The sequence below is a fragment of the Sorex fumeus genome, unplaced genomic scaffold, assembly GCF_029834395.1.
Source record: "Sorex fumeus unplaced genomic scaffold, SorFum_2.1 ptg000007l, whole genome shotgun sequence".
In the NCBI taxonomy this organism is placed as follows: Eukaryota; Metazoa; Chordata; class Mammalia; order Eulipotyphla; family Soricidae; genus Sorex; species Sorex fumeus.
In genome coordinates this window covers 34,744,122-34,759,134 of record NW_026606064.1, presented here as the reverse complement: position 1 = coordinate 34,759,134, position 15,013 = coordinate 34,744,122, and the positions used below count along the sequence as shown (strand labels likewise).

Genomic DNA, 15,013 nt, shown 5'->3' with positions numbered 1-15,013 from the left:
AGTAACCCCTGTGCATCGCTGGGTGTGACCCCAAAAAGCAAATTATATATGTACTTTGTATACGAATTTGCAGTTTCCTTAAAAATTAGGTATACATTGGTTGAACAAGCAGTTCTGCTATATACAAACTGTGTATTGTAGGTTTAGTCATTAGAAACAAGTCAAAATTGCATTCTGTAGGTACATGGAAAACATTGCAATGATGTGGCTCAGTTTTAGAGTGCATGATTAATCTGTGTGAAGTTTTACAGAAAAAAAAACTCTACATATTAAAAAAATTATTTGATCTTTGCATATATCATTGCTCAGCTATCACAAGATATAGACTACAAGTGTACACAGAAACATTGAGGAATCCAAGAAGTATGATTCTTGAAAGACTAAAGAATATATTTATACCAAATATATTCTAGACTCCATTTATAGCAAACTATAAAATATAAATCTAATAGTGAAGAAAGAACTTTGAATTTTCTGAGAAGAAACCACTAATGAATCTTTGAGAGGATGAAGCCTTCTATGCACTGATGATGGTGGTCGTCAATATGCTTGTTCTTTAGATTCAGTGAAGATTAGTTCTAAATGAATATGTTTAACAGTAACAGATAAATATCTCAATAAATTTAGGGAAAAAACTCCTTTGACAGATATTATTTTGTGATTCAGATGTACAACGTTTGAGGATTGAACTGTAGATGCATGCTTTAGCTTTTTAAATGAACTTTTTTTACCTCTGCCACTTCCAGTTGCAAATCTGATTGTGAAAAAATAGATCTTCATTTTATGGTCAAGTTTATGAAAATAGTGAATGCCCTTGGGGAAGGCTAAATTATTATTGGGATAGAATTTCAAGTTTTAAGCAATATATGATAGTTTGTTGTATCACTCTATAGTGCTTGAAGATGTATCTGTAACTTTGACAAAGACTTGATTGTCTTTAATAGGCTGCACAAAGATAAGGTTTCATCTTCTACATGGCACAGGCTTGATAACATATAATTTGATGAAGATCAAACAACAAGTAGTAGAGAGTCTAGGAATCAAAGTGAGAGCTTCTAGCTTCTAATTGTCTCTCCACTGTTACAATTTTTTCCTTGAAAACACCATTTATTGCTTGTCTCACTTCTTCCTTATTTTAAAAGACGATATAGTAACTTTGACTTGTATACTAGGTAGAACTTGGATTTCTCTCTAGATTGAAGTTTTAAATGTTGATAGGTATATTTCCATATTAAGCAGAAATACTCTGGAGCATTCATAGAGTGATCTGAAATAATTATCATGCCTGTGGGATAAACTTTGAACTTTCTTTTGAGTTTCATAAAATAGTATAAACAGTTGCCAAACAAATTATGTATTTGACTATCTTTCAGTGCTGTTTAACATACTAATTTATGTCATTATGATAATTTTCAGGCTAAATAAACTTGAAGATACTATTATACTAATTAAGGGAAAGATTGAAGAAGTTCATCTTCCGGTGGAAAAAGTGGATGTTATTATATCTGAATGGATGGTAAGTATTTGCAGAAATAAATACTGTTTAAGGAGAAAGAAAAATTGGTAAGGGTGATTTTTTTCCTGCATTTTTTAAATTGTTTTTTTTGTTGTTGTTTTTGGTGCTGGGGATCAAAAGAGAGACCTTATACATGGAAACAAGTGTTGTGCCACTGAGCTGTAACTGACCTCTGCATTTAATTATAATTTATAAATGGCACAATGATGATTTATTATCATTTGTGTGTGTGAAGCCAAATAGTTTTATTGAAAGAAATTTACTCAGAGAAGTAAGTAGAAGGAGGGAGAGAGAGGGGCAGAGAGAAGGAGAGGGAGGGAGAGAATACTTTTAAAAAGAACATTTTAGTTTTGGCCTGGAGTTCTCTGGATTCATAAAAGTTTATCTGGGTATTGTCATGGAGAAAGACTTGTCTCTAGATTATCCTTTCATATTTTATTTTGTTTGTTTTGGGGACACACCTGGCAATGCTCAGGGTTTACTCCTGACTCTACTCAGAGATTACTCTTGGTGGAACCTAGGAAACCTTATACATGCTTGAGATAGGACCTGTGTTTGTCACGTGCAGTGCAGTGACCCTGCTCGCTGTACTGTCTTTCCAGTTCCCAATTGTGTGGTATTTTCTCATCACGTTTAAATTGCAAAAGAAGTTCACTCTTTCAGCATAACAGTGCCTATTTGTAGGTTCTGTTTTAAGAAAAAATTTATTAAAATTCTTTTGCCCATTTTGTGTTACTTGTTCTTTTTTAAAAATTGATTAGTGTTCTGTGTTGGAGATGTACATATGTTCAAAATATTTTTTAAATTATTTGATTTACTTTTTTTCTACACACTTTTTGATGAATGAGGTTCTAAATTTCAGTGTCAATTTATTGTTTATTTTCTCTGTACTTCTTTGTACTTCATCCTCCTCCTGGACATGAAAGTGTTTTCTATAAACTTTGTATCTGCAGTTACAGTCCCAGAAAAAGCACTTTTATAGTCTTTCTCCGAGGTGGTTTGATGATTAGATTTGAAAATTTAATATGTACACCCCTTAATCCAGAAATTTTTCTTTAAGATATCTGTTTTTGATAGATACACAAAACTATGTGTATATACATTATTCAAACATTATTCTTGCACATTCTGTGACAAATAAATGCAAGGGATATTGGGTTTTTTTTTTCAGCCTGTCATCAGCTGCCTTGAATTGCCAGTGTGAGAGATATAACAAACACTCAGTCCCTGTAGAACTCTTGAGTAAGGAAAATGCCTTCTAAAGAGGATTTTACATAATTACTTTAGAAACTTTCATGTAACTTTATTATCAACTTTGTGATAAAGCAGTTAACTGTTGTGTAAGAGTTAAGTGGCAGTCTGAAGCATCACAAACAAAGTGACATTTACTATCCAAGTGTTTGATGTTTCTAATGAGACAGTAGATGGTAATCTACATTCTGTATCACTGTATCACTATCATCCTGTTGTTCATCAATTTCCTCAAGCAGGTGAGCAGGCACCAGTAACTTCTCCTGTGTCCTAGCCTTGAGATTTTATTTTTCATTATTTTTTTTTTATGTAGGAGTACTGCTATTTATTCTGCCACTGATTAGCTGATTGAATTGTGCATGAACTCCACCTTACTTTTTTTAAATTTTTTATAATTTTATTTATTGAATCACTGTGAGAGCAGTTACAAAGCTTTCGGGTCTAAGTCTTGGTCATACAACGAAACACACGTACCTTCACCAGTGCCAATTCTCCGCCACCAACAACCCCAGTATACCCCCCATCCCACACCCTCCCCTTACCTGTGGGGCAGATGATTTCCACATTACTCTCTCTCTGCTTTGATCACATTCAATATTTTGACACCAGACCCACCATTATTATTTGAGATTTTACCCCAACACTCAGATCTGCTGAAAAAGAAACAGTAGACAATTTGTGTTCTATTGCTGGTTATGAATAACATATGATGTCGCATGGCTGTAGTAGTGGCCGCAAGATTTTGAAATTCCAAAATTTTAACATGTAAATCTGGAGGGATTTCTGCCAAAACCTGCTGGATTCCAAGATTTGTTCCTGAGTCTCTGGGATCATGGCCATTAAGCAGCTTGATCAGGAGCCAGAAAGGCCGTTCATGGGCGATGACTTAGGGTCTCGTTGGGACAGGGAGGACAGGACCGGCTCCACCCCCATCCCTTGAGGCCCCAAATGTCTCGCCACTGTGGGCCCAAACCTGACTGTCCAATGGCCTCTGGAGGATGACGGCCACCAAGCCGCCTGGGGGAAGCAGGCGGAGGGATAACACCCTTTCCCCCCTGGGGTGGCCCGGCAGCAGGGGGTGGCCCGGCAACAGTAACCTACTGCGTAGTCTGGATGCATTTCTGCCAAAAGCCACTGGGTTTCGAGATTTGCTCCTGAGTCTCTGGGATCATGGCCGTTAAGCAGCTTGATCAGGAGCCAGAGAGGCCATTTGTGGGCGATGACTTGGGGTCTTGTTGGGGTGGAGAGGACAGGACTGGCTCCACCCCCATCCTGTGAGGCCCTGAGTGTCTCATCACTGCAGACCCAAACCTGACTCTCCAGTGGCCTCTAAAGGATGGTGGCCACTGGGCCGCTGGGGCAACAGGCCAAGGCACGAAACCTATTCCCATCTGGGTTGGCCTAGCACCATTAACCTACTGCAGGGACCATACGCATTTCTGCCAAAAGCCGCTGGGTTTCGAGATTTGTTATTGAGTCTCTGGGATCATGGCCATTAAGCAGTTCAATCAGGAACCAGAGAGGCCATGCCTCCAATTATATAGCTGAGCCAGAGGTGGTTTGTGGTTGTGTTTCCCACATACCTAACTTCTGGCCGTTTACTTTCTTGGTAAACTTTGCCCCAAGTTTTTGGGGTCTGGCCAAAGGCACAGCAGCAATTTTGGGGTATCTGGAAGTCTGAAGGCTTCATCAGGCTGCTGATGCACTCGCCTCACAGGTACAGATTGACCTGTTGGCGGCATCATATTCCCAAGCTAGCCCTGAGATTTTAGAAAGTGCCACTTTCGAGGCTCTTTCAGGGTCAGGAGAATGAAACCCATCATTGTTACTGGTTTTTGGCATATTGAATACGCCATGGGGACTTTGCCAGACTCTGCCGTGTGGGCAGGATACTTTTGGTAGCCTGCCAGGTTCTCCAGAGTAAGAACTAGATAATAAGACGCAGCCGTGCGCTTCCTGGAGCTCGGTTTTATAGTCTCTGGGTCTTGGCTGTTGATGGGATTACACGGCACTGGGGGCAGTTGGTGGGTGTAACACCTACATACTGGAAGGTGGGGGGATCTGGGTGGAGGAGGACCCAGTCCCAATCCGAGCAGGGTTGGAGATCTATGCCCTGGGTCCCACACACCTGGGTTCCTCTGCCAGTTCCTTCATGCATGAGGCTTATCTGAACGTGTGGAGAGTGGTCTTAAGCATGGCTGTGACTGGAACCAGAGGTCTTGAGCTGCTGGGGCTCTGCTCGGGGTGGGGAGGGAAACTCAGCCCACCCTCTCCAAGGGGCCCCGGTAAGGACAGCCAGACGCGGAGGCAGGAGACTACGCTGTTCTCTCCCGGGAGCTGGGTTTTATAGTCTCTGGGTCTTGGCCGTTGATGGAATTACACGGATCCGGGCGCTGTTGGTGGGTGTAATGCCTACATACTGGAAGATGGGGGTTTACAGGATGTAGACTGTAAACTCTTCAATTTATAGTAAATAACTCGGTCTTTTAAGTGAGTTCATACTATCAAGATGGTATGGGCCATAAAGGAATATTTTCCTTAAAAGTGACATGTTTACAGTTTATTCTGTCACATGAATATATAATCAAAGCTTCTTTGACCAACTTAAATTTTATACTCCAAATTAACAATATCCTGTATTCTTTTTATGTAATTCCTGCTAGATCCCTATGTCTACATGAATATTTAAGTATAGTAAGCTATCTTCAGCATGCTGCCAGTTTTCTGCTCTTGGCCTGTCCATATATCCCCAAAACTTCTAGTGTATTAATATTGTCAAGTATGTTAAGACATACTTGTGACAAGTATGTTAAGAAATGGTGTTTGAAAATATGTAGTAAGTAAAAACAGTTTTTGAAGTCTAGGAATAAGAGAGTAGAAATTAGGCAATTCAACAATTCCCCACTTGGCCAGTGCCCTAATATAATTAATAAATATTTTTAAACTGAAAGCTGAATATTATTTGCCCATTTTTGAGTGTGTTTCACGCAAGGAAGATAGTGAAAATTCTGTTGGCGCTGTTCTCTTAAAGTCCCGATAAGTCTACATTTGTGTTTTCATTATGATCATGTGTTGTCGTCGTCGTTGTTGTTGTTGTTGTTATTATTATTATTTTATTGAATTACCAAGAGATAAACACAAGGCTGTTCATGATCGGGGTTCAGTCATGTGATGTTCCAACACCCATCCCCCCACCATTGTCCATTTCCCACCACCATCGTTTTAAAGTAGTAACTATTAGCCTCAATCACATTGGTAATACTCTATGGTAAACCATGTAGAATTGAGAGTATTATAAAATATATAGTCATTGTACTTCAGAAGTATACTAAAAATGTGGAATTAGAGTTCATAGTCCTTACTGTAATTTTTTTAAGCAATTCAGATTATTACTTGTCACTAGACTTTTTACAGATAAATTCCTTATTTTATTTGTACCATTCTCTTTGTCTCTTTGAGAGTTTATGATTCAGATATTTCAGCTGAAAAAAATTAGACAAGAGAAGCATCTGCACTGAAGGTATCAAAGCGTTTTATTTTTTTATCATTGATTTATTCTTTTTTTTCTTTTTTCATTAACTTATTCTTAAAAATGTATCAGTACTTCATTCCTTCTCATGTCTAAACATTCATTTTAATTGTGGAAATTTTCTTCACATGAAGAATGTGTGTAAGTAGAAAAAAAATCTTAAACCTAAGGATAATATTGGCAAGATTCATAAAAAAATTTATTTCACAATAAATTCCAGAAGTTGCACTAAAAAAAAAAAAAGATATCATGAATGGGTATTTTTGAAAGGTTCCCATTTCAATTGATAAAATGTTAATATTTTAGTCTGGGTTTAATGCAATGTGTTAATTTTTGTAGTAATTAGTCTTTGAAGTGTAAATGCAAATTTTAATTTTGAAAAGTAAATGTCAGTTTAGAAAGAAGGGTGCTCCATGAGCATCATGGGAGAAGATGTCGGGTATAATTCTCTTCCAGATGGCACCCCTACAGGTGAGGCAGCAGCCTGTGAAATTGCAGTCTGAATTACATTGTAGATGAGTAGGGCATTTGGAGCAAAGCCTTCTGATAGCAGTAATAAATGACTTGGTTCAGGACCAAGGACAATTCTCAGAAAATGAAAGACTATTCTCTTGTGTAAGGAGCCTATAGTAAAATGAAGTTTAACAAAGTGGAAAGTTGAAAGAAAGGACAAATGTTAGAAATACATACTTGAATATTTTTATCTTCTAGTATATTCTAGTATTTTAACAAGGAATATTAATGTTTTTCGTAAGTATTACATATTCTGTATATATTTTATTACCTGTGTTGATTTTTCTAAACAGCTTTCACACTGGGCAGTGACTGAGAACCAGTTCTACCTAATTGTCACTTTGAAATATTATGAATCACGCACCTATTGTAAATTCTGATTTATTAATGCTCAATGGGATTTTTTTTATTTCTACACTTGTTCTTAATTGTAAATGTGATGTGTGTATATATACATACGTCTATATGCTATATACGTTCTGTTTTATTTTTTAATCAGTAAAATCATTTGAAGAAGCAACTGTGATTTAAAATTTGATTTCTATAGCTAAACAAGCCATGGTTTATTCACAGTTTCTGTGTCTGTATCTAGTTCTCAAAGTCCCATTTTAAATTATTTAACATTTCTAATCCTTAATTTTCCCATGAAATAGAAAAGGAATAAATATGCTTTAGGGAAATTAAATGAGCCAATATTTGTAAGGACACTTAACATAGTGAACTACTGCTACTACTTCTGTGTGAGAATTTTGTTATTAAAATGTGAAAACTTTTTAAAAATAAATCCTGGGGCTAGGGATGTCGTTCAGTGGTAGAATATATGCCTTGCATGTTTGATACCTAGTTCAATTACTTGACATGGAAAATGCTTTCTTTTTTAAATTTGTACTAGAAAAATAGTACAAATAAGTAATACAAAAATCATTGTTTTAATTTAACAGATGTAATGATATAATCATTATATTTTATTCATTTAAAAATAGCTTGAGTTTCTGCTCTTGAGTTTCAGGCACATAACTAGTCCCTCAGAATATACTTTCAAATACTGCGATCAAAGTCTTTGCTCTTCTTAGAGCTTATATTTTAGTAAGGAGATTAAATAAATAAATATTTTAATTTGTAGGTATTATAATTAAATACAAAATCATAACAAGATGGAGATTGATGGGTGGGGAAGAAGCATATAGTTGACCATGGAGATGACTTGAAGGGCTGGAACATTTTTGCAGATAGGAAACCTGGGTTTGATTCCCAACACTTAAAGATACTACCCCTCTCTCACCTAAGCACTGCTAGTGAGCCACCCAGGAGCACCATGCTGCGAGTAACCCCAGGCATCACCAGGTGTGGCCAAAAGATGATACAGTACATTTAGACATGGGTTTTCGGGGCGGGGGTGCATTGGGACAGGGGTTAAAAGTTACACCCAGTGTTACTTAGGGCTTACTCCTGACTCTCTACCATGGGATCTTTCCTGGCGGTGCTCAGGGGACCGTATGTGGACCGTATGTGGTGCCAGGGTTGACTGAACGCAAGCCAAGTCCCCGTCCACTGTACTCTCTCAGAAAAAGAAAAAAAAAAACGTTTTTGAAGAGGTGATAGTTGAGCAGACTACTAAATGAAACAGTTGATAAAGTGTCAGTCTTCAGTGAGTCTTAGTAGAGCATATTTAGTCTATATACTAAATATAAAGAACCTATCACCTTGTTTTGAAAGCATGCTTGTCTATTTATTTGGTAGCTATTCTTTCACAGACGGTTTGAAACTGCTTTAACAGTGGGAAAGCCTTATATTAATACAGCATGGAGCGATAGCATAGCGGTAGGGCGTTTGCCTTGCACACAGCCAACATGACCGACCCGAGTTCGATTCCTTCGCCCCTCTCGGAGAGCCCGGCAAGCTACCAAGAGTATCTCGCCCATATGGCAGAGCCTGGCAAGCTCCCCGTGACGTATTCGATATGCCAAACACAGTAACAACAAAGTCTCCAATGGAGACGTTACTGGGCCCGCTCGAGCAAATCGATGAACAATGGGAGGACCGTGACTGTGACTGTCTTACTGCTGAAATGACAAAGATTATCCAAAATTTGTGTGGAAAGATTTCTAATTCTATGTTAAAAAATGGGGAAAACTATCAAGAACAACTTTATAATTGTGCCCGTCACAGTGTGGTGGGGAAAGAAGAGAAGCTTGCTTGTACATTCTACTTCTGATTTTATTTATTTATTTTAAGTTTGAGGACCATACCTAGCTGGGCTCAAGACTTTACTCTTGATTCTGCTCAGGGATCACTCCTGGGAGGGGCTCAGGTCCCGTATGTGGTGCCAGGATTGAACCTGGGTTGGCAGCATACAATTGCCTTACACATTGAGCTCTCAGCCCCTGCTTGTCTCTGTTTTAGCCCAGTTCTCTGTTAGTTGGCTCATATGGTTAAATTGAAGAGTTATGCCGTATGACTTTTCTCTTTTTTTTTGTGGTGGCAGTCTGAACTTAGGTCTTCACACATGCGAGACAAATAACATACCACTGAGCTATATCCCTATGATATGGTCTTTTATTGACTTTTTGCATTAATTGTATGTCAGACATTGAGCTGTAAATACTTGACATGTGTTAGCAAAAGCTTTTATGAAATACCTTGTTTTTCACCAGGGATCATACCTTCTTTTGTTTGTACTGTGTCTCGTTGATTTAGCAGGAGTGGGAATTTAATTTTAAGGTTCCTGGGGGACCTGAAGAGGACTGTTTTTTGTTCTCTTTATTTAACTTATTCTTATCTTATTTTTCCCTTATTATTTATTCACCTGTTTATCATAAGTCACTTAGCCTTTCTAGTAGTGATGATTTCTCTTAAATGAAAATTATGTTGTTAAAACAATTGGAACTTTAGAAACTTTCTTGAAGATTATTTGATCAGGTAGTAATTGATTATGAAGCATATGGAAAAATGCTTTTGGTGTTATTTAAAATGGAAGTAGACAGGGCTGGAGTGATACACAGCGGGCAGGGTGTTTGCCTTGCACGCGGCCTACCCAGGTTTGATTCCCAGCATCCTATATGGTCGCCTGAGCACCGCCAGGAGTAATTCCTGAGTGCATAAGCCATGAGTGCATGACTAGGAGTAACCCTTGTGCATCACCAGATATGACCCAAAAAGCAAAAATAAATTAATTTTAAAAAAAGGGGAGTAGACGCATGGAAAAGTTGTATAAGAATTCATAGTATGGAGTTGATTTTATTTTAATTGACCTGGGGAAAGGGGAGTTCCTGTGATTATGTCTGTGAAAAGAATCCTAAAGTTAAAATTGGCACCAGTTTGACTAGTATGATCAAATTATCTTGATTAGATTTTTAATTTGTTTTTTTATTATATATAAAGAAATCTTGAGCAGGTAAAATTTTTCTTTTACCTTTTTTTAGGGCTGGAGCAATAGCACAGCAGGTAGGGTGTTTGCCTTGCACACGGCCAACATGGCCAACCCAAATTCCATTCTCCGCTCCTCTCGGAGAGCCTGGCAAGCTACCGAGAGTATCTCGCCCACATGGCAAATCCTGGCAAGCTCCCCGTGACGTATTCGATATGCCAGACACAGTAACAAGTCTCACAATGTTACTGGGCCCGCTGGAGCAAATCAATGAACAACAGGAGGACAGTGACAGTGACCCTTTTTCATTGAATCACTGTGAGATAGACCACTTATAAAGCTGTTCATGATTGGATTTCAGTCATACAGTATTCCAACACCCATTCCTCCACCAGTGTACATTTTCCCCCACTAGTGTCCCCAGGTTCCCTCCCATCACCCTCCACCCCCTGTCTGCCTCTTTCCCCCTCTCTCCCTCTCTTTTCAGCCATTGACCAGTTCTCCTAGCCCCTGTTTTCCCTGGCCATGCATATTAATCTATTATATGTATATATATTTTATATATTGAGCAGGTTAAATTTTTTTTTTGTCTGTATGCAAGTACTCTCATACTTCACTGGTGTGAAAAAAGACACAAGGAAATGTATTCTGATAAACTCTTAGGAAAAAAAATAAATTTCAGTCTGACTCCTAGAGTGGAGTTTAAGACCATTCAATATGCTTATTTTTTATCGTCTACTCTTTTTTTTAAAGTTTCTTTTGTTTTATTATATTTAAAGTTAAATGTAATTTTAAAATTCTGATTAATCTTTGCAGATACAGACTTAAATTTTTTAAATTCTTTTCAGTTTTTTTAGTTAGGTTAAAATGTATTTTTTAAACCCTCTACATGTAGTAACATTTAATTTTCATTATTATTCTTACTTTTTCGGTGAAGAAGTGGGAATATAGTGATGTTAATTTGTACATCACATGAGAAAGTATTTAAATCTTGGGTGCATGTTATTCACCATTATTGGTTAACAGCTACTTACCAACTTAGTATTGACCTTAACCCAATTTAAATATTGTTTAAATTAATTTCTGGTGAATGGCTAGTTTAGGGCTAGTAATAATTTTATCTTTCTTTAAATTGGTTTTGTTGAGAATCAAACCCAGAGCCATTTATATGCAAAACATATACTCTGACATGGAGCACAGTCCTACCCAATAATAACTTTAAATGCAGTAAATGAGTTGTTGCTAGGAGCCACTTCAGGTTATGGATTGAAAAGATTTGGGGGGAGGTTCATATATATATATATATACAAATAAGGTGAACTTTGAGGAATTGAAAACAGGTAACAGATTTAGCTGACCACTTTGAAAAGAGTGATGTTAGAAAACAGTTTGACATTGTTGCAGATTAAAACCACTACTTTCCCCAAAAAAGATTGAGTTATAGTGAATACTTCATTTGTATTAAAAAATGTGAATTATAATGTTTTTATATGAGCAATATAATCTTGCTAATAGAATTCATTTTCAGTCTTGTTAATATATATTACTAGTTGATCCTTTTTCAATAGAGTACATTGATTCTTCTTTTTATACTTCCTTGACATAAATTAAACCTTATTTCAAAGGATGGATGTTTATTATTTGTGTGCATAGTTGTGCGTAAATTATGCCAGATTGGTAAAAAACAGGTTTTTAGAACTCCCCCATTCTTCAAATAAAACAATGATATTAATGGAGAATAACTTGTTACAATTAGAATTAATATTACTCAATCCATAGCAGCATTTGCACCAAATCCATAATTTCCCAGTGTAAACACATTAGTGGTGAGCTTTGTTGCTTATCCTTCTTTAGTAGATAATTACTTCCTTATCAGAGAGTTGCTGTGTTTGGGGGAGCAGGTAAATGCCAGCGTAGAGTTACTAGTGGCAGTTTAATTAGGTTTTTTTTTTTATAAATGACTTGAGCATGGGAGCTATAGTTTTACAAAATTTAAATTTGCAGTTAATCTTTTGTGAAGGTTTTTCATTCCATGTCTGCAGGTTTTTCTTGTTCTTGAGTAAACCTTTCTAAAAATTTTGTTCAGGGAGTGGGTGGTGAAGGGAAAAAAAATGCTTTTTTACATGTGGTTAAGGGATATTTGTTTTTAGTTCTGTCACATGGTTATTTGTGTACAGAACAATGAATAATAAGAACAGATCTGATCCAGATGTGCAAACAGGGTAAAATTCATTTTAGCCGATCCTAAGCAATAGTAAAGTATAATGTGTACTGAATACTATTACAGTGCCTGAGCTTCCTTACTACTCTGAAGTTGGGATGCCTTCTAGGAGGCGATAGGAGTGAAGCTAAAACTATCATCTCTCTCTGTCAAATTAATGCTGTAACATACTGTAAGAATGTGCTGTTTGATACCAGTGATGTCTGTCTCTCTCTTTTTTTGTCACTATAAGATACAAAGGTTCAAAGCTGATTGTGGTCAGGTTACAGTCATACAAACATTGATAATCTCTCAGTACCTGTATTGCAAAACATAATGTCCCAAAGAGACGGAAGGAAAGTGCTTGTTATAGAGACAGGAGGGAGGTCTTTAAAAGCTGGAGTGTTCTCTGACCAAAGTGATAGTACTGATAAAGCATTGCCTTGCATGCGTCCAAATCCCAAATTGATCCCGGGAACCACATATGGTCCCACAAACACCACCAAGAAGATTGCTGATTACAGAGCAAGGAGTAAGCCCTGAGCACAGCCAGCAGTGGCCCAAAGACAAAAAATCTGACTGTTTAATGACTATATTTAACAGTACTATCTAAACAATATATGGTTTATTTATTACAATATATAAAAACAACCTGGGTTTGATTCCTCCACCCCTCTCGGAGAGCCTGGCAAGCTACTGAGAGTATCCCGCCCACACGGCAAAGCCTGGCAAGCTCCCTGTGACATATTTGATATGCCAAACACAGTAACAAGTCTCACAATGGAGATATTAGTGGTGCCCGGTCGAGCAAATCGATGAACAATGGGAGGACAGTGCGACAAATAATATAACCAGTGCTAATTGCAAAAGATAATAAATATTAAATAGAAAGAAAAATAAGTCTCTTGGAGCCCAAGCATTAGTACAGGGGGTGCTTTGCCTTGCACATGGCCAACCTAGGTTTGATCCTTGGCATCTCATATAATCCCCCAGCACTGCCAGGAGTAATTCCTGAGTTCAGACCCAGGAACATCACTGGGTATGATTCTCACCATCCCTTCCTGCAAAAAAAAAAACCAAAGTCACTTGTCACAAAGTTGAGTAAGCATCTAGAACGACAGTATGGGTACATACATTGCATGCCACAGACTCTGGTTTGATCCCTGGTACCATATGTTTGCTCCCACATCACTGAGTTTGGCCATCCGGGCCCCCCAAAATTGCCTGATGTGGCTTTGCAGACCCGTGGGGTGGCCTGGGTAATCCCCAGCATTACAGTCTGAGCAGCACCATACCCGTAGGCTCTTTGTATTGAATGGCCAGCTGGATGGGAGGCCCCAGACTCCTGAGTACTGCTTGCAGGGCGCACACGGTGGGACAGTAGTCCCTAATTGGTTCAAGTATGTTCAGCAGTCCACTTTACCGTAACACTTCTCAGGACTATTAATGTGCTAACGTGTATTATTAATCTAAGTGGTGTCCTTTTCAACCTCCTCCTTCCCCCCCCCCCCCCGCCCTGCTATTATAACCTGAAAAATTGGGTAAGGATAGCATTAGAAAAGTAGTGTTCAAGCCTGTATTTCCAAAGCTTGCCCCTGTCTAGCTTTGAATCCAGATGATTCTTTGTTTTAAGACTATCCTATGCATTTTAGGATGTTTACCAGCATGTTTTGGGGCTGCCTACTAGATGACAGTAGCATACATCCTTCCCTTACGATAATCAGAAGAAACTGAGATCCTGTAATGTCTCCCAAAGGACAAATTCCACTGATGACCCTGACTTACCATAGTTCAGCTTAATTATTTTTCAGCTTTATGGTGTGAAATCAATACTCTTGCAATAGAAGCAGTACTTTGACTTTTTTGGGGGGGGAGGGTCACATCCGGTGTCACACCAGGAGCTCAGGGGTTGCTCCTGACTCTGCACTCAGGAATCACTCCTAGCAGTGCTCAGGGTTCCACATGGGATGCTGGGAATCTAACCTGGGTCGGCTGCATGCAAGGCAAACGCCCTACCTGCTGTGCTTTATCACTCCAGCCCAGTATTTTGAATTTTTTTTTTTGGCTTTTTGGGTCACACCCAGTGATGCACAGGGGTTACTCCTGACTCTGCACTCAGGAGTTACTCTTGGCGGTGCTCAGGGGACCATATGGGATGCTAGGAATTGAACCTGGGTCTGCCGCATGCAAGGCAAACGCCCTACCCGCTGTGCTATCGCTTCAGCCCGGTATTTTGAATTTTTAAGTTTTGGTCTTTTGGGGATGGCAGTGGGCTAAGATTTTTTTTTTTTTTTTTTTTTGTGGTGTGGAGCAGTGTCAGTGAGCCACAGGTTTCTGCCAAGTTATATCAGCAGCAAGTGTGAACAACCAGTGACCACCTGCACAGCAGGACTTGGAAAACTTTTCCCACTCAACCTGTAATTTACTTAAATTTTTTTTACATGTTCCCAACTAGATAAAATAGGCATCCAAGCCAAACACTGATAAGTTTTTTTTTAAAGCTTCATGACTCTGTATCTGTTTTTATTTTATTTATTTTGTTTATTTATTTATTTTTGCTTTTTGGGTCACACCCTGCGATGCACAGGGGTTATTCCTGGCTCATGCACTCAGAAATTACTCCTGGCGGTGCTCGGG

General features: G+C 38.3%; 1 protein-coding gene across 1 annotated transcript in view; it reads left to right on the top strand.

Moving 5' to 3' along the window:
- The window catches only part of PRMT3 (protein arginine methyltransferase 3), a 124,022-nt gene that overhangs the window by 42,620 nt on the left and 66,389 nt on the right, over window positions 1-15,013 (top strand). The window contains exon 10 of the mRNA XM_056132582.1: window positions 1,417-1,516. Coding sequence (XP_055988557.1) covers window positions 1,417-1,516 — 100 coding nt within the window. The remainder of the gene's footprint in view (window positions 1-1,416; window positions 1,517-15,013) is intronic.